The 27,031-nt window shown below is 43.1% G+C and overlaps 1 protein-coding gene and 1 long non-coding RNA gene across 4 annotated transcripts in view; both read left to right on the top strand.

Moving 5' to 3' along the window:
• The window catches only part of LOC138267591 (sulfotransferase 2B1-like), a 132,813-nt gene extending 130,129 nt beyond the window's left edge, over nucleotides 1-2,684 (top strand). For both annotated transcript variants that reach the window (XM_069216654.1, XM_069216655.1), the window contains one exon: nucleotides 2,410-2,684. In XM_069216654.1, coding sequence (XP_069072755.1) covers nucleotides 2,410-2,525 — 116 coding nt within the window. In that variant the 3' untranslated portion in view covers nucleotides 2,526-2,684. The remainder of the gene's footprint in view (nucleotides 1-2,409) is intronic.
• Nucleotides 2,685-12,912: 10,228 nt separating this feature from the next.
• On the top strand, nucleotides 12,913-26,771 carry LOC138267592 (uncharacterized). 2 transcript variants are annotated; one of them, XR_011199827.1, is made up of 2 exons: nucleotides 12,913-13,839; nucleotides 26,212-26,771. It is a non-coding gene; the product is annotated as an uncharacterized lncRNA (long non-coding RNA). The 2 variants fall into 2 exon arrangements; XR_011199828.1 differs by having other exon boundaries at nucleotides 12,925-13,108.
• The last annotated feature ends 260 nt before the right edge of the window (nucleotides 26,772-27,031 follow it).

Genomic DNA, 27,031 nt, shown 5'->3' with positions numbered 1-27,031 from the left:
CTCATACTGCATAGTGGCACAACTGCAATGGCTTTCTTATTGGCTAGCGGGAATCCAACTTCAAGAGATAAGCTATACGCAGACACAATTGAATTGCGGGAAACTGTGTGCATTGCTACTACCAGGGGCGCCCACCTACCCTCAGAAATTACCATTTTTATTACATAATTCACTATGTTACTGGCGCCCCGTCTGACTTGGCCCATAGCCCCGTATGCCCCTAGCATACCCCTATTCGGTGTTCCCACCTCTTCTGGTATATTATCCACATCTTGGCTGACTCATTGGGAGGAGCGTGGAATATCTACTCTGGGGGATCATGGAGGGCATGCTGATCCCTCACCACAAGTTCATGACCCAGTACCCACTACCAGGAACCCTGTTCATCACACATGCCAATATATTACAATATGTACATCAACAGTAGACACAAACAGGGGAAGAACCCAAGACACACACTTTGGTGCAAGCACTTTATGAAATTGGATCAGGAAGACACCTGGTGAGGTGGTGGTATAAGGCACAGTGCTCGCATTCATCCTTATCTCTGGCCGCGCTCTGAGCAAAATGGGAAACTGGTTTAGAGCACTCATTACATGAAAGGGATGGAAATTTCTAACTGAATACGCAACTCATATCAACACAACTCACGTTTCAAGTTTATACAATTTTCAATATTCCACAGGACATACCTGACCCCTAAAAAGGTGGACACACTCTTTCTAGCTGCTGAGATGTCCCCAATGCCACGTGGGTGACTCTGACCTTCTCCATATGTTGTGGGCATGCCCATCTCTGAGACCCTATTGGGGAAGCATCCGTGACTCACTACAGGCAACAGCGGAGTCAACACACTGGAACTCAGCTGACCACTGCATACTGGGACTTTACCCGTGACCCAAGGGGTCCAATGTGGTGGCCAGATTTATAGACTTGGCCCGAATACTAGCCAAAAGACTAATTACAATTCGATGGAAATCACCAATCCACCCCCCCAATCGGAATTGGCTTGGAGGGCGAAATGTTCTGCTGGGGAGGGGCAGAGGGCTCAGTCTTAGGCAGGGAGGAATACAGAGGACTGCGGAGGCAACCCATCTCGGCAACATGGGATGTGCTGTTAAAACAGATTTGACAGCATAGATCAGACTGGGACTAGCGCACCACTGGGAAAATGGTGACAGCCTCGGTGGTTTGAGCCAGAACACCACACTCACACAAAACGATCACTTCTCTCGGCCCCTTCTCACAACAGCTCTTAACCTAGGTGGTGTAAAGCCAGTTCCACAAACATCCCCATCCTTCCTTGCTAAACGCACCCGCAGCCAATAGAACACAAAGCGTAAGAAGCGGGCTTGGTGCGAGTTGGAGGGTAGTTCATTTTAGGTAAAGAACAGAATCTCAATACAAAGGAGACCTGTACATCAGCAAAAGACACTTGTTAGCTCTTCTTTGCACCAACAAATATCCTACGCAATGTCATATGATGCAATTATGCTGGTATCTAACTGAAATGGCATTTATATTCGCTTATTGCATCTCCTGGCTTATGGTTGTAAGTTATGTTAAAAAAACTTAATAAAAATCTGTTTAAAAAGAAACAAAAAAACTTTCTAATGGCCCATATAAATTTGTTCAGCATATAGTAGTATCCCTAGATCCTAACAGAGGCTAAAATAGAAATACGTACCTACCTTTTTTTAATGAAAGGGGGTTTTCCTTTCAATAGCCTGAAAAATTCCACAGCAGGCAATGGAGAGGTACTTTGCACTTTGTAAATGCCATGACACTATTCTGAGCGGCCGATATCTTTAAATTATTATTGCTCCAAATCAAAAGAGATATTTCAGCCACAAAGAACAGCATGGGCGTATTGACAAAGTCCTGTGGCAATTTCAGACGAGGGTTCTGGAGAAGGGGTAGAGGGCATTACAGGCGTGTGAGGAAGAACTCTACAGTAAGTAGGTTGCCCATTTATTTCTGGATATACTTTAACGGGTACAATGTAAGCCTTAAATAGCAAAAGAAAGCAAGGGGGATCATGAATAAAAATAAGATTCAAAAAGCCTCTAAAGTAGATTGCCTTGTTGTATTGTGATGCAAGTCAATAACCAAAATAGTGGGTTGGGCAGATTAGTGTAAGGGTTTTAGATTATATTTCAAAAGGTGTTCTAACTCTACCATAGGGCCAAAGAACGCACTCCTGCGCAAGGAGGTCCTGCATTCCTAGGCAAGAGTACTTGGCTGGACAGCTGCACATCCCCTCACCTGTCTTGGCAAGCAGTACAAACAGTGAGATTTCTATACCCAGGAGATACTACAATCGTAGGCATAAATAAAATGGTGTGGTGCAAAAATAAACATTTAATGAAATTATCTCTTACAAGAAATGTTTTGTGTGTTCATTTTTAGGTGATGTCGGAGACTGGAAGGAACACTTCACCTTAGAGCAGAATGCACATTTCGATAAGGTATATAAAGAAAAGCTGCAGGACCTGGACCTCAGCTTTCAGTGGGAGTTGGACTAACGTTTTGACTGGGCCATGATAGTCACCGCCGACCACAGCGAGTCAAGAGGAAAGACACATACAGCTGAATAAACAAGAGACTTACTTTAATATTGCCTTTTGTCCCAGACATCAATCATCACAGAAAGATGGTGCTATAATTAAAAACCAGTAACAGGAGTTCTCTTTGGTGAAACATTGCTACTCGTTAATTGTGAAGAAAACATGGACTGCACGAAGACTGTCAATATTACTAATATGTCCCAATATTCCACTATGTAAGGGGACATGGTGTACTGGAAAAGATCACACATCTGAATTTACATTTTCCTAGCAATTTTGTAAACATTTGTCGTCATAAATATGTGGCCAGAAACGGCACAAAGACCATGGAGCGAGCTTCATCCTGGGCTAACTAGACTAAGTTAAATAGTATAAAACCTATAACTTCACATAACCATATATATATAGGGAAATGCAGTGGCATGGTTAGATTTGTATGGCATATGCCACCATGAAATTTTCTACAAGTTACACAACACCCGTCAACAGCACTAGCTCAAAGGCAGGCTTCTTGGTATATTTCATTATTGGGTCACATTAATTACTAGCGTATTTGTAATGTATATAACATTTAGTTAACTTCTATTATTTCCAGTACTGTTACTGTACTGAGGGAGGGGAGAGAGGGATGAAGTACCATTGTGATATTTTTTAATCATATATTGATCATGAATGTGATTCAGTACGGCCTGTTGTCCTTTTTTGCAAAATATAACCGGGGCATGTCTCATTCTGTAACCTGTGTTTGTCCACATCCCACTCTTTGTTGATGACCGAATGCTGTTCCTTCAAATTCCACCCATTCGGAAAGTTGCCTTTTTCACTGCGATACCTGGTGTGCAAATTTTCCTGACACAGCAAAATGTTTCTTTTTAGCCAGGATCAGGGCAAGAGCTACACATGTAGGTTATTCTGAGGTTGTGGGGTACTTTCGTATCTGCCAGCTGTTCCTTGAGCCTAAGGGAGTGAGATCCTGAATGTCTCTGTGGGGGAGTGAGAAGGGGTAGGCGGGACCACCGTATCTAGAAGGTCAGCATTGGCAGCTTTGTAACCTGGACATGTGTCGGGTTTCCAAGGAGTACATTTATGGAAATGACTGTGCATGAGATACGAAAGATGTGTTATATGTTATATTGGATCTTTAGTGGATGAGTTAAACTTAGCATTTCTGGAGACAGGCCTTAGATTAGCCAACAACCTACCATTCGCCCTTAGTCAGCTCCCCAACTTAGATCCTCTCCCCATACAAATAAGCCTTGGTTCTGCTGCAATACGAAAGGGCCACCTAGACAGGTACAAACAGGAAATTCTTGTTTGAATGGGCAAAGAAATGACATACCTGTAATTACAAATGACCCCTACTCTGTGGAAGACCATGCAGAAAGGTTTGGCCCTCTACTGCAAGTAACGCAACAAGGATTTCGAGAGTAGCAAGTAGGATGATTTTTCTGGTGTAGGAGATTAACCAGTAACAACCTCAACAGTACTGGGATTGTAGGTACAATTGATCATTTTGTGTGAGTGGGGAAGAAGGCATGACTATTGAAGACCCTCATGCAGGATCAACCAAAGGAGGTCTGGGCCTACTGGAAGTTAGGCAATGCTGGGTATCATCAGGTATCAACATCAGGTGGTAGTTCTCCACTACATAGTGGAACAGGGATAGGCCTATAGCAGGAACACAGATAAAATTCCCCATCTACCAAGGAAACACAGGGTGTGGGGGCTGTACTCCTCCCTGGTCACCAGAGCAACTCTGGCAGATGGGGAAATTATAGTAGGAGACACAGTCTGACTACTTTTCACTCTCCATTAAAGTCTATTGAGAAATCAAGACCCTATCCATGGGTGTAGGGACGTTTGAATAATAGAGAAAACAGGGTTGCAGAGTGGTAAATCTAGGCGTCTCTAAGGCTCTTCTTAAGCAGCTGCAAGTAATACAAAATACAGCAGCTTGGTTACTGATGTATATTTGTAAGCCCCATTCTATTGCAGCCCATTTATCTGATCTGCATTGATTCCCAACTGCTAGGCGGGCCAAATTCAAAGTCGTTTGCTTTTTTTTTTTCTTCTTTTTTTTTGTCCTCCTACACCTCACAGGTTTGTCACACCTTAATTCGGCCCGAAGCAAAAGTGGACACACCGCCCAAAGAGGCTCCCGTGTCATCAGTTCAGCCTTCCTAGGGGGTTACCCCGGGTAGCTGACATGGATGAAAAAAGGGATTTTAAATCATAGGACTATACACCTCTAGAGAAGGAAACCATTGCAAGAGGGGAGCCCATAGCTTCTTTTTCTTCAGCCTCTGCTCAGGACCTCCCACCTTCAGATCCAATATGGCAGTATTCACAAGCATCTCAAGCCAACTCCTATATTCAGGGGGGTTGCCATCACACATTTCAAGCAAATCTCCCTTCTAGCCAGTAGAATAGCAAAGAACAGCAGACCCCTGTTTCTCGACCACCCAACCAAATCATTGGGTTTACCGAAAATGATGAGGGAGATTTGCAATAACTTCCTTCCCTATAATCTGCGACAGTGCTCCCACCACCTCAGTCCAAAAAGCAGCGACTCCTGGCCACTCCATAAACATGTGTACGTTTTGAACTCCACATTTAACACAATGCACCACTTCCCCTTTTTTATTTTAGTTAATTTTGCTGGGGTGATATAAGCTCTGTGAATCACATACAGATGGTTCTTCCTCAAGGGGGCAGGCTTGACTGTCTCGGAGCACATTCTCATGGGTTCTTGCCATCCTAACTGCACTGTTTCGTTCATCATAAATCCTTGCCATAATTGCTCTGGCAATTTAAAGTCACCATCAGTCAACTCCAGGATCTCCCAATACCACCTTGCAACCTTACTACCGTTTGGGGAGCCATTAAAAAAATCTTCTGCTAAGGGGTTTTCTCCCTGCCAGCTTTGTTAAATAGACTGTACCCAGGATGCCAGTTGAATATATTTAAACCTAGACAGGGTTCCCCCAGTACTATCTCTCAGTTCGTCCCAGGGAAGTAATCCCATCTCTTGTAAACGATCTCCCCAGTATTCCAAGCCGGCTTCCCTTATTGGTTTAGACAAGGCATCTTTCAAACACTCTGGAGTACCCAGAGAATCCCAGATCGGAGCTCGCTGATTATAATAATCTATCTTAATGATGTATTTCACCTGGTGCCAACACCTTGCTGCATCTCTCAATAATTTTAATCTTATTTTCTTAAAGAATTTTGGATCACCAAATTTAAAAAGAAAGTGGTTTGCTGCCCCCTGAATGGGTCGTGTCATAGCCTTGAACATAGCACCTATTGCTGAATCATCCAACTGGGTAAATAACAACCTCGAATTTCTCAACAAGAAGGCCCATGCATACAACTGCAAGTCCGGCAATGATAAACCTCCCTTCTCCCTCTTCCTCCGCATCTTTTTCCACGCGATTCTGGCACCCTTGCATGCCCAAATAAATGAGGTAATAGCCTGTTGAAGCTTATTAAGATATCTGACATCCATTTGTAGCGGAATAGCATTCTGAATAAAGTTAATGTTTGGGAGAAGAATCATTTTAACCAGGTTCACCTTGCCCACTATCATCAATGGAAGATGAACCCAACCCCTCATTAAATTAATACACTCCTCTAACACCATTTCCTGATTTTTCACCGGCAATTTCTCAATGTCATGTGTAATTAATACACCTAAATACCGCATTTCAGCCTTCCCATGCCAGCTCTCCCCAACCTGGTTCCATGCCATTATTTCAGTCTTCTGAATGGACCTGATAGCCTGAAACAGAACCAAAGTCCTGGGCTAACTGTAGCAGGGCTGGGAGAGCGGTCGACACATCTGTGGTGAACACCATCAAGTCATCTGCATAAAGTGCTACTTTCCTCTCTCACTGTTCCCACTTAAAAGGCACTATTTCAGGATGCTCTCTTATTCTTCTATTGAAAGGCTTGATGTATAAACCAAACAAAAGTGGAGATAATGGACATCCCCGCCTAGTACCTCTTGATATCCTAAAGGGGTTTGTCAGTTTCCCAGTAATTAAAATTCTAGCAGAAGGGTCATGATAGATCCGTTTAATAGCTCAACAAAAATTATTGCCCAAATTGTGACTCCTCAAAATCAAGGCTAAGTAACCCCAATTAACCCTGTCAAAGGCTTTGAGGCATCCAAAGCTATAACCCCCAGGGGGATCTTATAGACAGTTGCCACATCAATCGCCCCGATTAGAGTATGCGTAAGCTCATGTAAATACTTGCCTTTACCAAAGCCCTTCTGATCTACATTAATCAAATCCTTAACCACAACATTTAATCTATCTGCTACATTCTTTGCAAATAATTTATAATCCGAGTTTAACAGTGAAATGGGTCTGTATGACTCACACCTAACCGGATCTTTACCCGGTTTCAAAATCAGTGAAATGACTGCCTCATTCCAGGAAACCGGAATGGGGGAGTCCATTGCCAAGGCCTCGGATAAACAATCTGTTGTAATCAATGATGGATGCTCGTAGGTTATAAAAGAAGTAGGTTTATTAACTTAGTTGAAGGTTACAGATAAAGCCCCACCAGGAGCAGCATCCTGCAGCTCAGCCCTTCTCACTCCAACTGTCCACTCATCCAAGCACAAACACTGTCAACATTCCAACCATACTATGACCTCACTCACTGGCTGAGTAGCAGGGAACATTAAGGTAGTAGGGAGAATGCATACGATAGAAAGAGGCCACAACACATCTCCCCCCTTAACAAAACAATGAAATATTCAACAGAACGGAAAAACACCCTTCATCAACCTTCCTCCAAAACTGAGTACCACCCCATCGAAATAAACAGTACAGGTTAACAAACGCTCACTCTGCATAACTTCAATACTCCAATGGGATGTAAGAAGGTAAAAAACAGTTAATCAATACTTTCCACAAATTTACAATACAAGTGTACAAATAACACAAAACTTCCCTGCTCACCCAACAGAGAACACTAACTACCTGTTCCCCTCCACATCATGCACACTATAACAGGACCAACCTGTTGCCTTCCACAACTCAACACTCAACAGGACTAGAGTTTATTTCACCTCTACTGCATTGGGGTGTAACCACCTACCCCATCACCATTCACTTAAAGAGAACCAGGGTCTCACCTACCCTCCACTGCATTGGGGTGTAAACATGTACCCCTATCACCATTCACTTAAACAGAACCAGGGTTTCACCTACCCTCTACTGCACTGGGGTGTAACCTACCCTCTACTGCATTGGGGTGTAAACTTGTACCACTATCACCATTCACTTAAACAGAACCAGGGTTTCACCTACCCTCTACTGCACTGGGGTGTAATCACATACTCCCATCACCCTATACTCGAACAGGGCCAGGGTTTCACCTACCCTCTACTGCATTGGGATGTAACTACCTACCCCTTAACATTGGGCCTAAAACACTGCCCTGCATCCTTAACCCCATAGGAAGGATTGACAAATATCACTGGGGTGTACCCCCCCCCCCCTTTGACATTGGGCTTAACACACTGCCCCCACATCCTTAACCCCATAGGAAGGATTGACACGCATCACTGGGTGTATCCCCCTTAACATTGGGCTTAACACACTGCCCCCACATCCTTAACCCCTTAGGAAGGATGGTCAAAAACACAATCCCAAATATGGATCAAAATACTAATATCACAACATAAGAATGTCACTCTGCATGTGACTCTAGCATCCAACCTCAAATTATACATCTCTAAAATCAAGCATGGCTTTAAAACTTCAGGCCAATATGCACACGCAAAATATGGTAAGCAAAATTTCATGCTAAAATAGCATTAGGGTGCACCTCTCATGCGTAACATACATGCCACAACTCATTAACTTTAAAACATGTCAGTAACGGCATAACATTTCTCAATTCAATACAGCAATAAAAATTAATTTCAGCAGCAGCAAACAATGTCAGCATGAACATAACATTACTCTATTCAAACCAATGCATCTTTAAAATAGAGGGTAGCAGTATTGAAAAATACACTCAAGCAATGTATGGTATTGAGTAAAATGCACATGACAGTAAATCTAAAGTTAAATTATTCCCTGGAAAATATTAAAATACTCCATGCTGGTGAGCGACTTCCCACCCGAATACATTGCCACTGTACAGTTTATCCCAATTAAATGAATGCATAGTTCTTTATCCTCATACGAAAAATTAGCACACATGTTCTTCACCGCACATGAGCTGTTCCCATGTGCCAGGTCGGCGCTGTAGTCTTCCTCTCAGAAAGCTTCCTGGAAACAGATCAGGTACCCAATGATCTCTCTTGCAGAATAGGAGATGGGGAAACTCAGCAACCCAGTCAACAGGTAGACTGTAAATGTTACTCACAATGTGTGCCCTAAGGACAGTGCTTCAAGCGGCTGCTGCGCAGGTTCACTGATCACTCTTCAGATAGTGTTTAAATGCTGACACCAGTTGTTCCTCCATCTGACTTTCTACTAGGTTACCAAATGTTTAGTGCCATACATTTTTAACTCTGTACACAGGCAGTTCAGCAGACCATTTCCTCAATATGCCCAGTTCATACAAGCAGGTACAACAGGTCTGGCTCTGTGCACAGCTGAGCAGCCCACCTTCTCAATCTTCAGGCCACTGCACTCCTTGTTTGCTGCATACCTAGTAGACTAAACAGCTTGCCTTCAAGTTAAACAGGTCACTCGCCCTCTAACGTCTGTTGAGTACAGGCTGTCTAGTAGAAAAAACACTAGTGGGGCTTCCAGGGCATTCTTCTTCACTTCAGTCTCTTTTGTTTTCCATTTTTCTCTTAGGTTTTCAATCTCTCTTCTCTTGGTTTTCCTCTGTAATCTAGTTCCTCCTTAGATTTTCTGTAGGTTCAGTTTCTTTCTTTTTTTCACGCGTTGGTTCTTCCTTAAATCGTCGCCAGTGTTGTAATCAAAGATGGATGCTTGTAGGTTATAAAAGAAGTAGGTTTATTAACTTAGTTGAAGGTTACAGATAAAGCCCCACCAGGAGCAGCATCCTGCAGCTCAGCCCTTCTCACTCCATCTGTCCACTCATCCAAGCACAAACACTGTCAACATTCCAACCATTCTATGACCTCACTCACTGGCTGAGTAGCAGGGAACATTAAGGTAGTAGGGAGAATGCATAAGATAGAAAGAGGCCACAACACAATCTTAACAAAAAAGGCACTAATGCCTGATCCAAAACTTTATACACTTCATTCGGGAGACCATCTGGGCCTGGCGCCTTCCCCCTCTTACTACCCCTCAAGACAGCTATAATTTCACCTGAAGTGATAGGTCTGTTCAACCAGCGCTGCTGCTCTAGGGATAAAGAAGGGAGAGTATCTTTCTCCAACCAAATTTGAGCGGCTGATTCCGAAACCGTTATTTCCTCAGTATAGAGTTGGGAAAAGAATTGCAAAAAGGCCCTATTGATATTTCCACACTCACTAGTCCTCTGTTCTTGCGCTACCTCGACTTCCTTAATGCAGTTCTTCACTTGATCCCTTTTAACTTTCCACGCCAGAGGTTTCCCTGGACTCTCCCCATATCAAAGTGCGCCAGTTTACTTGCCTCCCACCGCTTTGCAACCCTTGCTTGCAAAATGGCTTCCAGTTGGTGATTGAGAGCATCCAACCTCTGCTGCCCGACCTGCTTCTCTTCTTCCTCCGCACTCTCCCATAGCTGCTCTCTACAGCACCTCATCTCTGTTTCCAACTGCTCTAACTCATCTCTATATTGCTTGTTTTTATAGCTGGCAATATTTATAAGTATCCCACGAAGCACTGCCTTATAGGCATCCCAAACAACATGAAATGCGGCAGTACCTAAATTGACTTTTAAAAAACTCCTCAGTCTCTACACGTAACAATAAGCAATAAAATATGAGCTAACGTCCACCTACTCCCCTCCCTATCTTTTAATAGGTTCATTTTAAGTACTACCGCTCCATGATCTGATAAATGAGGGGGAAGATAAACTATAGTTTCTACCGCATCACGCCATGCTTGATCGACCAAAAAGTAATCAATACGTGAAGAATGGCTATATTTCTTGTTATTATATGATCTATCTGCTCTATCCCTCCACCAATCATCAAGTGCCCTTTCCTTCATCATCCTTCTTAGACACTGCTGGGACTTCGAGTTAACAGTCGATCTACTTTTGGTTGATCTGTCCAGCCTATTGTCTAGAATTACATTGAAATCTCCTGCCATTAACACTGGCTCAGAGAAATCCAAAAGCTGACAAAACAACTTCTTGAGAGGCTCGATATCATCATTATTGGGGCCATAATATCCTACCAGAGTGATGTGCCCACCCAGTAGACTTACTTTAATTATTATCCACCTACCTGTATTATCTGTATTGACCTTTAATACTACTGCATCACACTGATGCTTAAACAATATTGCAACCCCTCTAGTGTTAAAATCCTGTTCAGTACATACACATGAGCGGACCCAATTCTGACTTCTAAACAGAGCTTTACATTCGTTCCCGGTTAAGTGCGTTTCTTGCAATATCAGAACCTGGGTGGAAGAATCCCTCAGATACTGTAAAATCCAATCTCATCTATCTCTCACCCTCAATCCATTTACATTCCAAGACAACATTTGAAGACTTTGATTACAGCCAACCCCTTGAGCTGCCTCCTTCTTATGCATCCCTTACGGTTTGTCTAAAATACTGAGGTGTAGAGGACTTTCAATCTGCTTTTATTTTTTTCTTCCCACTATTTTCTCCTGTCTGCTCCCCACCCTGTGCTCCGCCAAACACCCCCCCACCACCATGCCCCTCTTTCCTTCCCTTGGAGAACCCTCCCTTCATACGGATCACTGACCCAATTTAGAGGCCCCAATTGGTCATCCCTCGGCGGGCACAAATTATGTTTCAAAGCCTCCATCTTTAATGGTCTCCAGCAACTCATCCGCTGTTTTCACGTTTCTTATATTATACATTTTATTATTATGCATGATCCTAAGAGTCACCGGAAATCTCATCTGAACTACGGCACCCTGTTTCCTGAAATCCTCCATCCGCTTCCCCAGCTCCCACTGCCTGTTTATGGTAATGCTGAACAGATCAGACCTAACCTCAAAAGTGAAATTATCCCCTTTTAATGTTTTCTGTCTAAGTGCCAAAGTCAGGATTTTCTCCTTCAATGAATATGTATGACAATTTATCAGAATCCTCCGAGGCTTAAGTCTATTTGCCCTTCTCTTAAAGGGGTCCCTATGGATCCGCTGGATGTCCCTTGCTATTTCTTCCAGAGACTTTTCCAATGAGAGCGAGCCTTAAAGAAAGAACTCAAAAACATTTTTAAATTCTCGCCTTCCACACCTTCCGGAACATTCAACACCCTCAAATTGTTCCTCCTAGAGTTATTTTCCAACTGTTCCAGCTTGTTCTGCAAGGACTGCCCATTTTCCTTTAATATGCTAATTTCTCTTTTATGGTCTCTGATTTCATCTTTCATTCCTTCCATCGCCTCCTTTAGTGCCTGTGCCCTCAACACCAAAAGGTCAAGTTTTTTTTTCCAAGGCTCCGCAAAAATTCCCTTATTTCCCCTTCATTGTTCTCCGAAATGGCAAAGTCACTTTTAATATCTTTAGACAGCGCTGAAAGTGCGTCCTCAATAAGGGAAACTAGGCTACCACTGGCTAAATCTGTGGCAGAATTGGAAGTTTGGGGGGGGAATTAATGCCCCGCTTCCTAATAGCATCGTAGCCGAAGAAGTTTCAGGTTCAGGGGCTCTCACGTCACTCCCTGTACTCTCTCCACCTTTTTCCTGACGGACTAAGGACCCATAAGGTGCCATAAAAGGCTGTTGTCACTGATCATAAGGATGGCTTTCTCCTTGACCACCTCCTTCTCTTTTCATCTCCATGCCCAGCGTCTCAGAAACGCTACCATTCATCCCTGTTTCCATAGTAGGCAAATTATCTGGAGACTTAACTTTAAGGAAAGCTTTCACCGAGGGGGTCAACTTGGAGCTCACAGTTTGTTTCCTAGTTTTAATGTTTTTTGGGGGCTTTAATCCCTCCTTTTCTCCTATTTCCCCACTTCCCAGTTTAGCCCAAGGCAGACTTTGCCTATCCGGAGGGTTATGGCGCCTCAAAGAACCCAGATTGGGGTATATAAAAACCAGCTGAGAGTCTCCACACCCAATACCTCCCACCTTGCCTTGGAGCACTCCTTTACCAGGCAGAGACAAAATCACGGTATTTCCAGCACACCACCTTCCTCCCAGGTTCGAGGACGAAGCTCTTCCACCTTCGACCGGCAGCTTGACAGCAACTGTGCTGTCTCTGCCGGTCTTACCCCGGAAGGAAAGCTGGGACGCGACCAAGCTCCGACCTCGCCCTAAACCATGACAGCCAGGGGTAGCCGTCAGGAACACCACCGACGGCCTCACAGAACTCCAGAAACGCTCCCATTCAGGGGAGCCGAAGATTCTCTGTGGACGCCGAAATGCTGCGTCCGAGTGCCGGCGCCCGCCGGGTAAGACCGGTGAGTGCCTCAGCGCGCTGCCGGGCGCGCAGCTGCCATGTTCTACTCTCTACCCAAAGTTGTTTGCTTTGCCTACTGGGCTTTTGCTCTACCTGCAACATCTTATTAAACTCTATCTTCCTTCCAGTGCACTCAGGTCTTCTGACCTTAGGCTGGCCCGGGTCCCTAGAATAAGAAGAGCCAGACAGGGCAGATTTTCTCCCAGACAGCTAGCCTCAAAACTCCCGTACAGCTTCCCGCTCCGTCCAAGCACATTTAGGAAACAACTTAAAGATAATGGCTGTTTTAGTAAGACCTTTACAATTATGTCTGCTGGCTGATGCTGCTTTGGTTCTCAAGCTCTAGGATTCTCTATGTTGGGCAGCAATACACCTTATAAACACAAAATTGTAGAAGAACAGGAGAACTATTCTATGTAAAGGACATTTCAACTTTTGACAACTTGAAAGACTATGAACTCCCTTAAACTGAACAATTTCACTACAAGCAAGCTCATTACTGGGCAATGCACCTCACAATCAAGCTGATGGTTTCCAGAAAGCACACAGTTTTCGAGGGATGGCTCATCACAAAGGAGCCAGAAAAAATGTTGGTCCCAGATCAATACAGACTCATGTCGTACCTTGAGCTGACACGCAGAACAGCAGTGCATGGGAAGTGATCAGTAGACAGCGAATGGAAAGAAGTTCTCAGCGGACACAGCTGTAAAGGTAAAAGAAATACCTAAACAGGTGAGATAGAAGTATATGCAAATGAGAATTAAAAAGAGACAAACTAGAAGTGTTTAACTTGCAATAGCCACTCCGAACTACTGAAGGGACGATGGGAGGGGAATTGAGTTTTTACAGGTTAAAGGGTCGATATTCCCTTCGGCCAAGCGGGTGTAGTGTATGTGTAAAGTTGGGATAGAACATACGTGAACCATAAAGGTAAGAACTTAAAGCCAGGTGTTCAGTATAGTCAGGCCTGCTGTAACCCCTCTTTTTATTTGCTAGAAATCTCTTTGTCACGTCTTCTCTACTACTCACAACATCGTTCTCTTTACAGAACATTTTGAATGTTAGACAAGTATTGTTTGTGACAGCTAAACAGCTGTCCTTGCATTTTATAGTATGGCCACTTCTGCAAGTGGTTGTCATTCCTGTCCTCCCTGAGCTATGCAGTGTATTCTTTAAGATGAATACATGGCGATTAATATACAGCATGCATCTTTTTTAGATCATATTTGGAGCCTGAATTTGTTTATAATGAGAATGTATTGCTCGTTGAGGGGAGGCTTCTCTTTAGGGTGGCTTCTGCATACAGAAACGGTCCCTGGCACATGCTGAAAATAATACACCAAACAACCGGAATCGTGACTTGAGACCTATTTACTATCTTGAAGCCCTTCGTATGTATTTTTGTTTAGTAGCAAAATAACAAAAACTCTGGAAGTGGTACTGTTTTTTCAGATGAAAACATTTTATTTAACAATATTTTGAGAACTATGGACCACGTTTACAAGGGTCAAGTCCTGGTAGTCTGTGTGGACTTCTTCCAGTTGCAGGAAACTGATTCCGTCTAAATACTAAAGCCCCCGAGTTTACCACTGTGCTAAATTAGCTGACAAACAATAGTCACCCAAACTGCACACCACCAGCACAAATCCAATTTACTGTAATTAATACTTCTGCAAAATATATTATGCAGAATACAAGAAATGTCAAAACATTCCCCAGATGACTGACCGATCAAAAGATAAAATATTGCCCCTAAAATCTGAATTTTTATATGATATATAGGATTGACAAACTCAAATAGTTGGTGTTGGAAAATGGTTTACTAGTAGGGGTTCATAGGTACCCACCCCTAGTAATAAGGCCACAATCACAATATAAGGTCCAGTCAAGGTCTCGATAAATGAATCCCTTGCTCAGCCCTTGGTAGCTGGCAAAGAGCAGCCAGGCTTAACTTAGGAGACAGGTGTGTAAAGCATTTAAAAACACAAATACATTAAATAAGACAACACACAATACAAATCCAACACCAATTTATAAAAATAGGAAATATTTTTATAATTAAAATGACACCAAAACAACAAAAATCCAATGTAGGGAACTGGAGCTATTTTAAGAATAAATCAAAACATTTGCTTTTTAGTGCTTAAAAACCAATAGTGCCTACCGGGGACGCGCTTGACTAGGGGCAAGTCAAAGTTTGAGACAGACAGTGATGAAGCCCAACTCATATACACTGAGCAGGAGGCCTTGGTAAAAAGCCTCACCTTTGGACTTAGTCGCTATTCTGGAGGTTTTTCTCTCGTTGTCAGGCGAGACTCCTCATCAGGCTAGGTTGTGTCTCGACTATGATAGCTTGAACCAGTGAGATGCCCTGGTCAACTCATGGAGTCTTCTTGTCGGGGAAGAGCTCCGGAGCTTCAGCAGGGCAAACCTGGATTTCTGGCCTGGTCATGGTTCGACAAAGCTGGCTTGACTCTAGTTGACAGGTCGGTCACCTTATGGAGCTTTTTACCAAAAGTTCACCAATCTTCTTTAAAAACTTCTTGATCCTGTCCCAGAAGTTTTCCTTTGGGTCTCCAAGGGTCCACAATAGAAATCCAAGGGTCTAGAAACTCTGAGATGGTCATTGGGATGTTTGGACCACGTTTCCCAAAATGCACCTGGCCAAATTCCTTCAAAGGCCACTGGAGGGTGTCCAGCTGGAGTCTTCTTGATGGGAATGGTGCAGGTGGAGCTCTGTTAACCTGTTGCTGTTAGGGAGTCCCATCCTTCACTTCTTGAAGCCAGGCAAAGTCCTTAGAGCTGTAGTTCCTCAGCGTGCAGCAGGTGAAGTCTTCCAGAGTACAGTCCTTTGTAGTGCAGACCTGGGTTCCAGCAGGGCAGTCCTTCTTCCCTTTGTAGTTTCAGGCAGGGATATGAGTTGCTGGGCAACTATCCCATATTTATCCATTGTTCCTGGGCGACAGACAGGGGGAGCACACCTGACCAATGGGGTGCAGGGTGACATCCAAAAGTATGACAACTTCCTCCAAAGTGTGGTATCTTCTTATCCCAGAAAGCAGTATTCTTCCAAAATGGACAAAAATCTCTTCTGTAGGTTAAGATCTGTCTAAGCCGGCCCACTGGTATGAATACATTTCCTTTGGACTCCACCCTCCAGCCCCTCTGCTAATTTAATTACTGGGGGTCCCATCTGGTTGGGGTGGCAGGAAGTGGCAGTGAGCCATTCTCTCTATAAAGACCAGTTTGGCTACACCTTTTTAAGGCAGCTTGGCTCAGCCTGACCAATCCGAGAAGAGCTGCTTGAAGGCTGGAATTTGGCTCATCAGAAAAGCAAGTTCTGTAACTTCATTTCTGTGATAGAATAAATCCAACAACTTGCCACTGTTAGATTTATTATAACTATCATTTTAAGTCCTGGAATGACATTTTTAGCTTTTTCCTAACAATAGTTATACTTTAGCCTTTAAAGTTACTACACTACAATGGGTAAAAACGAAATTGCCAGTTTTTCCCTCACCAGGGCATATAAAACATTATTTTAATGTTCCTGCTTATAGTTATAAGGAACCCTACCCTTGGGGAACCTAGGGGAGACCTATGAGGTAGTTTAAGACATTGGAAGTACCTTTAATTCAAAAGTTGAATTTGCATATAAACATAATTTGAAAGCAAGGCTGGCTTTTAAAGTGACGGAAGGCTACACAGAAGTGCACAGTTAAGTGCATTGAATCTACTGGTCGTCTAAACCCACATGCTCTACCATATACTAGGGACTTACAGGTAGGTTGTCATGTTAATTGTAATTATGTCTAAATACATTATACCTTTAAACACAGCACTGGCCCTGGGTCTGGTCAGCAGAGCCCAGGGCACTGTCAGTCAGAAACCACCAGTATCAGTCAAAAAGTAAGGGCGATCAGGGCACAAAGGATGACAGTCTCACAGCTGGAAACAGTAAACCTTTGATGGAACTTTCAAAAGGGAGGTAAACAATGCATTTTCTAATTAGACTGCAACAGAGATGCCTTTAAAAAGGTCCCCAAATAATTACAGCAACATTTTCCATTGTTTTTGGCATTAAAGGAATCATCAGGAATGAATGGAAAAAATGAAATGAGTACAGTGTTTTACAAACTATGGGCATCATTTATGGATTTTCTGGTGGCCCTTCAGCCACAGTGCGTAGGAGGTCTTTGTCCCTGCTCATCTGGTGATGCACTAACCACACCAATCTAGAGATCCAGGGGTCATTTTGGCAAAAAGGAGACCTTTTGTCAAACTTTTATGGCTGATGTTCAGCATTTGTCTTGTATTTCAGACACAACCACCCAATGTGGAAGATTTTTTCTAAGTACAAATAAAATGTGTTGGTACTAAGTTGCTATTACAGCTAATTTAAACAGGTAAATCACAGTATAATGTGTAAACTGTCTTCTGCTACTGAACTCTAATACATATAGGCATTGTAGAAAGGTAGCCTCTTTCTAGCCTGGTTACCCCCACTTTTGGCCTGTTTGTGAGTATATGTCAGGGCATTTTTACTGTCTCACTGGGATCCTGCTAGCTAGGGCCCAGTGCTCACAGTGAAAACCCTATGTTGTCAGTGTGTTTGATATGTGTCACTGGGATCCTGCTAGCCAGAACCCCAGTGCTCATAAGTTTGTGGCCTGCATGTGTTCCCTGTGTGGTGCCTAACTGTATCACTGAGGCTCTGCTAACCAGAACCTCAGTGTTTATGCTCTCTCTGCTTTCTAAGATTGTCACTGCAGGCTAGTGACTAATTTTACCAATTCTCATTGGCACACTGGTACACCCATATAATTCCCTTGTATATGATACCTAGGTACCCAGGGTATTGGGGTTCCAGGAGATCCCTATGGGCTGCAGCATTTCTTTTGCCACCCATAGGGAGCTCGGACGATTCTTACACATGCCTGCCACTGCAGCCTGAGTGAAATAACGTCCACATTATTTCACAGCCATTTTTCACTACACATAAGTAACTTATAAGTCACCTATATGTCTAACCCTCACTTGGTGAAGGTTGGGTGCCAAGTTACTTAGTGTGTGAGCACCCTGGCACTAGCCAAGGTGCCCCCACATCGTTCAGGGCAAATTCCCTGAACCTTGTGAGTGCGGGACACCATTGCAAATGTGCACTGCATATAGGTCACTACCTATGTGTAGCGTCACCATGGTAACTCCGAACATGGCCATGTATCATGTCTAAGATCATGGAATTGTCACCCCAATAACATTCTGGTATTGGGGGGGGACAATTCCATGATCCATCCGGTCTCTAGCACAGAACCCGGGTACTGCCAAACTGCCTTTCCGGGGTTTCCACTGCAGCTGCTGCTGCTGCCAACCCGTCAGACAGGATTCTGCCCTCCTGGGGTCTGGGCAGCCCCAGCCCTGGAAGGCAGAGCAAAGGATTTCCTCTGAGAGAGGGTGTTACACCTTCTCCCTTTGGAAATAGGTGTGAAGGGCTGGTAAGGAGTAGGAGTAGCCTCCCCCAGCCTCTGGAAATGCTTTGATGGGCACAGATGGTGCCCATCTCTGCATAAGCCAGTCTACACCGGTTCAGGGATCCCCCAGCCCTGCTTTGGTGTGAAACTGGACAAAGGAAAGGGGAGTGACCACTCCCCTGACCAGTACATCCCAGGGGAGGTGCCCAGAGCTCCTCCAGTGTGTCCCAGACCTCTGCCATCTTGGATTCAGAGGTGTTGGGGGCACACTGGACTGCTCTGAGTGGCCAGTGCCAGCAGGTGACGTCAGAGACCCCCTCTGATAGGCTCTTACCTCTCTTGGTAGCCAATCCTCCTTTCTTGGTAGCCAAACCTCCTTTCCTGGCTATTTAGGGTCCCTCCTCTGGGGTATTCTTCAGATAACGAATGCAAGAGCTCACCAGAGTTCCCCTGCACATCCCTCTTCGACTTCTGCCAAGGATCGACCACTGACTGCTCCAGGACGCCTGCAAAACCGCAACAAAGTAGCAAGACGACTACCAGCAACATTGTAGCGCCTCATCCTGCCGGCTTTCTCGACTGTTTCCTGGTGGTGCATGCTCTGAGGGCTGTCTGCCTTCACCCTGCACTAGAAGCCAAGAAGAAATCTCCAGTGGGTCGACGGAATCTTCCCCCTGCCAACACAGGCACCAAAAGACTGCATCACCGGTCCTCTGGGTCCCCTCTCATACTGAGGAGCATGTTCCCTGGAACACAGGAGCTATATCCAAGTGACCTGTCCAGTGATTCTTCAGTCAAAGTTTGGTGGAGGTAAGTCCTTGCCTCCCCACGCTAGACTGCAAACCTGTGTACTGCGTGATTTGCAGCTGCTCCGGCTTCTGTGTACTTCTCCAAGGATTCCTTTGTGCACAGCCTTGCCTGGGCCCCCAGCACTCCGTCCTGAGTGCTCAACCCTTTGAGTTGGACTCTGATGTCGTGGGACCCTCCTTTGTGACTCTGAGTGGACTCCAGTTCACAAATCTTCTAAGTGCCTGCTCTGGTACGTCTGTGGGTGCTGCCTGCTTCTGTGGGGGCTCTCTGAGTTGCTGAGTGCCCCCTCTGTCTCCTCCTCCAAGGGGCGACATCCTAGTCCTTCCTGGTCCCCAGCAGCACCCAAAAACCTCTACCACGACCCTTGCAGCTAGCAAGGATTGTTTGCAGTATTTCTGCGTGGAAACACTTCTGCAACCTCCAGCACACCGTGGGACATCTTCCATCCAAAGGAGAAGTTCCTAGCCCTTTTCGTTGTTGCAGAATCCTAGGCTTCTTCCACCCAGAGGCAGCCTTCTTGCACCTTCATCCGGGGTTTCCTGGGCTCCTGCCCCCCCCTGGACACTATCGCGACTCTTGGACTTGGTCCCCTTGCCATGCTGGTCCTCAGGTCCAGGAATCCGTCTTCAGTGCTTTGCTGGTGTTTGTGGTTCTTGCAGAATCCCCCTATCACAACTATTGTGTCCTATTGGGGTAGTAGGGATAATTTACTCCTACTTTTCAGGGTCTTGGGGTGGGGTATCTTGGACACTCTGACTGTCTTCTTACAGTCCCAGCAACCCCCTACAAGCTCCCATAGGTCTGGGGTCCATTTGTGATTCGCATTCCACTTTTGGATATATGGTTTGTATTGCCCCTAGACCTATGTTCACCTATTGCATCCTATTGTAATTCTACACTGTTTGTATTACCTTTCTTACTATTACTTACCTGTTTTGGGTTTGTGTACATATGACTTGTGTATATTACTCACCTTCTAACTGAGGGTACTCACTGAGAAACGTTTGGCATATTGTCATAAAAATAAAGTACCTTTATTTTTAATAACTCTGTATTGTGTTTTCTTATGATATTGTGCTATATGACATAAGTGGTATAGTAGGAGCTTTGCATGTCTCCTAGTTCAGCCTAAGCTGCTAGAAACACCTCTATTCTACTAATAAGGGATACCTGGACCTGGCACAGGGTGTAAGTACCACAAGGTACCCACTATAAGCCAGGCCAGCCTCCTACAGGCATTACAATAGTTAAGGTTTTTTTAATCAGAGTTTTCATGGTGGTGATGTTTATTCTCATGGAAGCAATCATGCTTTGGCTAACAATTCACATTACCACTACGGCATCAATGAGCAGGTAGTTTATCTTCAGACAAAGCATTCTTCTTGGTAAGGTAACTTTAGTCCATACAGCCAATGCTTTCTTAATGGGAGGTGTTATCAATTATATCTAGTAAATTTTAGAACAAGAAAGGAGCCCATCATAATGCAAAACGTTTGTTATTTACCACACTGCAGGACTTAAAGAACACTCTAATGACAACACAATGAGAAACATAATACTGCAGTCCTATATTAGGGTCCTCCTTTTGTTTGTTGCTCTGCAGAAGATATGTTTTTTTCTGGTGTTTAATGGTCAATAATTGTATTTAAGATAAGAAATATGTTAGAAATATTACTATTTTGAGGTCAATTTATAGGTTGGGTGTTTCCAATTTATGGACATGTTTAATAGGTAGTTAATGTGGGTGATTTTGGCCTGACTATTGTGAATATTATTTCTTTATTTTTTGATCTGTAATAGTAAGTTTCAGATGAGGAAGGATGACATTTTAAATAAAGGCGTATATTCAGAAAGATCAATTTAGTTTCAGGATTTACGTATACTCTGTACTCGCGCATCCAATGGTTGGTTTGGCGCGTGCTGTATTCAAACCATGCTGGAGGTGGCACGTGTAGGGAGAGGTCTTGATGCCAGTGGTGGCTGGTGATGTTTGAAAGAGGTGGGGCCGCTAAACACACATTTGTAAACTGTGCACGCTGGTGGGTGAAGACAAGATATTGAATCTAAGACAGCTTTAAAGCTGTTGTTCAATGTTATACATGTAGATTTTAAAGACATTTTCTCAAGCTGCCCACTTAAAGCTGTACATTTTGACTGTTAGTAATCAATGACAGTCCGGAACGGTGTCAGTAATATCTGTACTCTAATAGTAAGTACAGACGCTTTACTTCACTGCAGTGCTGGGGACGAACTGCACACGGCTTAGCTATCAGCACAGACGTCCCATATGTTTGCCCTCAGTGCCAGAAGAAAGGCAGCTCAGCAGAGGATAATTAAAGAAAAGAAGGCCAATTATTGTGTGCTGTCAGATAAAGCTAAACCATGATAAGCCATGTTCTCTGCTCTTCCCGCCCTCGCGTTGCCATGGCTCTCTTGTGCTGGAGCCTGAAGGTTTCTACAAGTATGCTGAGGTAGCTCTTATGACATATTATATTAAATAGCATGAGAGCTGCACCAGGATGGACGAGGCAAAACAGCGCCTCGGTGAAAACACAGAGGGATACATTAGCTGACCAACACCCTCCACACTAGGCAGAGTGGATTTGGACTGAGAAGCCTGAAGTATGCATGACAGGCTCGCCGAGTCCAGAGATCAGCCAGTCCGCCATGCACACCTGAAATTAATTGAATTACACAGCCCCGAAGCTCTCCAAGGCACACCCGCGCCCCCTCCCTCCCTATTGGCATGTGACATCAGTAAAAGCAAAGGCAGCCTAACACAGGTAAGGAACGAAGCTGCCCCCAAATACGAATTTAAACAAGTAACATGAAAAAAAAAGAATTCAAACAGCCTTTTCTTCAAGGGGGTGCTGGTGGCTCAAAGTAGTGGAGCGACAATCTTCATTTCGGCTGCTTCTTTTCTGTTGATAGGCTGTGGGGCATGTTGTTCTGGTTTAATCCCTACAAATGCAGCGGGTGGAGGCTTATTTCAGTTGAGGTAGGTAAGGGTTATTTTTTAATAAATGTGTTGAAGACAATAATAGTTGAACTTAAAGTATGTTTCTAATTAGAAAGACCGCAATAATTCTTTGTCATAAAGAAAAAAAACATTTCCATAGGGAAGGGGAAATAAACCCCCCCAAAAATATTTCTCTGCGAGAGGAGGGGTTATTTTAGAATGAGTCTAAGTTTAGTTGGTTCGGGTACTGATATATATATATATATATATATATAATAATAACAAAGATTGTTCATTAAAGTGTGCAGATGCAATTAAAAGGATCGGTGTTAGGCAGGTTAAAGATTGTTTAGTTAGCACACAAGGAGGTGCTGTCAAAAAAACAAAGTGGGTAGTCAGGAAAATAAAGAGAATTGGTCACTTTCAGAGGATGAGGCGAGAGTTCAAAAAAGATTCTGGGAGTAAGTGTCTAAAGAAAAAGAAACACTTAGAGAACTGATAAGGAACAAACAGAGGTCCTGTGCAACATAAGTGGAGAAGGTATCCTTTCTAGCACACAAAGGGGGAGGTACACTCTGCACAGGATGAGTAATTTCAACAGGTTTATTATAATGGCGAAGTAGGGACGTTTAAAAATATTAAAGTCACAATCTAAAAAGAAACGTCGTCGTTTTTCTGACAGAAAACTTTTCTCCATGCGGGGCAAACCTAAAATCCAGTCAGACTCCGGGGAACAACTGGTCGGATAATGTTTGCAATCGGTCCCCTTGTAGGTCTGGAGCAAACCTTTTGAAAAAGTTTGCAGACTTCTTTTGGTTGCACCCCACAAACACAGCTGTACAACTCCAAGGCCACCAGGACCAGGGAGGGAGCACTTAACCACTCCCAAGGTGTCAGGCAGAGGGCAACAGAAAAGTCCAGCATAGGTTCAGTTGCCACTGGTCAGCTGGTATTTTTTTTTACAGGAATGTCCTCTTCAGCTACATTACGTTCCTGCAGCAACATTAACCTTGGAGATCTTTCTGTTCTTGGATTTCAGGTGAAAAAGGGTCTGACCTCCTAAGGTTCTTCTTGCAGGTTATAGATACCAAGTGCCGCAAGTTCAGTCTCCTTGGTATTCTTTTGCATGCCCATCAGTGTTCTGATGAATGTGCTGTGGAGTGCCATGTTCATGCTTGGTATCTGCTAGTGGGTGGGGATGACTCCTGGACACTCCCTAATGAATGGGGTCAACATTCCGGGGGGGAAATCTTACCCACTTTCACAGTGTATCTGCTTGCCTTACTCTAAACAGGACGAAAAATCCCATGTGCCAGGAAATATTCAAGATGGCAAAGTCTTTGTCCACAATAAACTTGAAGTCACACATTACAAGAGTGACCTATATGTTCATGTGAACCTGGGTATAAATGCTAAACCCACATACATACATCCACGTGAAACTCACTCAGTTATAATATGAAATCAAGCATTAGAATTAATCTAGACTTATATCAATGGTTTGAATTCTCATATACAAATAGTTTATACTCTGTGTGGTTAGTGCCCAACGAGATATACATATATATATATATATATATATATATATATATATATATATATATATAAATATATATATATATATATATATAAATAAACTGTATACAATATACAGACTATTTCAAAGGCAAACAATACCTGGATTTGTCACATGGGTCCAAATGGTTTCTTTATTTTGGGATTATATTAAGGTTTGTACCTACCTTTTGGTCTGACTTCTACTCGTTGGTCTTTTACAAAGGTATTAAGACCTGTGGTAGGTTATCTGAGACAGAAGGGATGTGACTCATCATTTATTTGGACAATGTTCTCATTCTAAATCACAACATGTTAGAACCGGAAACACTGCAATTGACACAGGGTATTTTGGAAAACCTGGGTTTTATAGTAAATTTAGAAAAGCCTGTTTTGGTCCCGTTTCTCAGTTTAGAATTTCTGGGATTCAAGGTAAATACAGTGCAAGCACATTTGCTATTACCCGGAAGGAAGGTGATAAAACAGACGTTATGACATTTATTTAAATTATGGAAAGTAAATCTAAGGGACATGGCAACGTAATAAGATTACAATCATCTTTGGTTGAGGTTGATTACCCGGGTCCTCTTCATCACAGCATTATGCAGCATTTGACAACAAAATGTTTGGCAAATGGTTTATAGTGAAGAGATCAGCTGCTTTTATTGGAGAAAGCAAAAGTGAATATGCAGAAAGTCTTATTCTGGTGTTAGACAATTTGGAGGCTTAGAATGAAAGAGCCATTCTCAACTCTGCCCCACGTTTAGTAGTTTATTTTGATGCGAGTAAGGCAGGATGGGGAGCACGTTTCACTCAATAGGAAACAGGAGGGATGTGGTCTAATAAGAAAAGAACAGGGCACAAATGTATTTGAGATAAAAGCAGTGTTTTGTTTTGTTTTTAGCAATTCAGAGTTTCAGGAACCAGATTCAGAATTATTCAGTTTTTATTGAGAATGGATAGTGTCCAGCAGTAACATACTCATGGTAGGGAGCAGCAGATGAAATAAACTTTTGAAAGCGACAAAGGCATTTTTGTCTGGAAAACAAAGTCGAATTAAGGGCTCAGTATGCTCCAGCTATAGAAAATGGGATAGGAGGCTGGAATTCTTGACACTTAGACTAAATTGACTGGAAGTGAAGAAGATAGTTTTTCTTTTGTAGCGCTCAAGAGAGCATGGGGTCCTTTAGAGAGGTACCCTTTTTGCTTCTTAATTAACTTTCCAATTGGAAAGAGATTTCAGGTGGTGTCTGAATCCAGGAGTTAGGGCAGTGGGCACATTCACTAATGGTTGAAATGATATATATAAGAGGACATGCTTTTCCACCTTTTTCAAGGATTCAAAGAATGTTTCTTCTGGTGAGGCGACAGTCTTGTCAAGTGCTCTTGGTAACTCCCTTTCGGAGAAGTCAGACTTGGTAGCCATTACTTTGAATTAACATTAGAAGAACCTTTCCAGATTCAGGGATCGAAAGGTTGAATAATAGTCCTGTAAGGAGAGGAACACTCTACGGTGGATTCGGGTATGCTCAACTTCCTTTTTTTGGAAGAATTGAGGGGATCTGAGAGATTCTAAAGGCTTTCAGGCAAAGCTGCACAACCCCTCAATGAGTCATGGGCACCAGGGACAAAGAAAAGACACAGAAGAGCTTGGAAAACCTGGGCTTGTTGGTGATTGGAAAGGGATTTGGATAACTTGGAAGTGGAATGATTATGGTAGCCAGTTTTTTATCTGAGTTGTTTATGAAAGGCGTGCATTATAGGACTTTTAATTGCTACAGGTCAGCGACTGCTGTGGGGGCATTCTCTAGTGGAAGGTAGATCTATTGGAAATAATTGGGTGGTCTGCAGGATTATGAAAGGGATTCATGTAAAGAGACTGCCATGTTATATGTATGAATTTTATGGGATGTGAACACAGTACAGAGCTATTTAAAACTTGGAACATATTCAAACCTCATTCACTTAGAGGTGCGATGGGAAAGTACTGTGTTTTTTGCAGGATGAAGTTTAGAAGACATTCTTAAGGTGATAGAAGGGTCAAATGCAGGAGTGTTTAGCAAGTTCCATTTTAAACCATTGGATTATGTGGCAGGTCTTATTCTGAAGTTCTTTCAACATGCAGAATGCTATCCTGCTGTCTTGACATAAAATCGCAATTCTTAATGCTATTGTAGTAGGAGAGCTATTTGTTTTAAGGTTTGAAGATGTCTATAATATTATACATATTAAGTAAAAGGAGGCAATATTTTTCTAATAAGACTTAAGTTTGCTTGAAAACGTTCAAATATGTTTTTATCTTTATTACAGAATGTTAGAAATGGGAACTAGAAGTAGATGGAGAATGTTTTTTAATAAAAGGTTTATTGTGGAAAGTTGAAGAAGATGCACATCTCAGCAACCAAAAGAGGAAGAGAGAAGACAGAAGGAGCCTACATTAAGATTTCAGAAGTATTTTCATTGTGTTTTCATTACAATGTTCTAAAGTGGAGTGTTTTTAAAGTGCTACAGAGTGATAAATAAAGTAAGTTATGCATAATGCTTGTTCACCTTAGCTTTAATAAGATCCAGATTCTCCTTTTACAATAGCCTGGAGAATCACCATTTTCCATACCATCAGAATCTGGGCCATTTTTCATCTTTTTTCATCAGCTGGTCTGTGGTACAGCTATCAGTATCCAACAAAAATTCTATAATCAGGCAAACAATATTTCAGCTGCTGCCCAAACTTGATTTGATTCTTCCTTTTATGGATATTGAAACCCAGGTGAAACTCAAAATTGTGTGAAACATTCAAACAACTAAATTGAATAAATTGCAGTTTATGACACTGAAGCATTCCATGCTAAAAATAAACATTTGTGCATGAAGCAATGGACTTGAGCCCATTACTTGTGACTGTGAGACTTTAAGCTCATGCATTCTCTTGCCTTCCTGTTTGCTTGCCCATACCAGTCCAGTACGACCCTTTTCCAACCCACCTGTGTTGTTTGCCTGCCCCTGTGCTTTTATTTGTTGGCTTTGCTTGTGAAATCTATTGTATTTAATATGCATCTTGAAAGGGGCTTTCACTCTGCCTTTGCTTTTCATAGGTTCCCATGCTTGCCCTTTACATTTACTCTGTTTCTTT

The sequence above is a fragment of the Pleurodeles waltl genome, chromosome 12, assembly GCF_031143425.1.
Source record: "Pleurodeles waltl isolate 20211129_DDA chromosome 12, aPleWal1.hap1.20221129, whole genome shotgun sequence".
NCBI classification, from domain to species: Eukaryota; Metazoa; Chordata; class Amphibia; order Caudata; family Salamandridae; genus Pleurodeles; species Pleurodeles waltl.
This window is presented reverse-complemented; position numbering and strand designations above follow the sequence as displayed.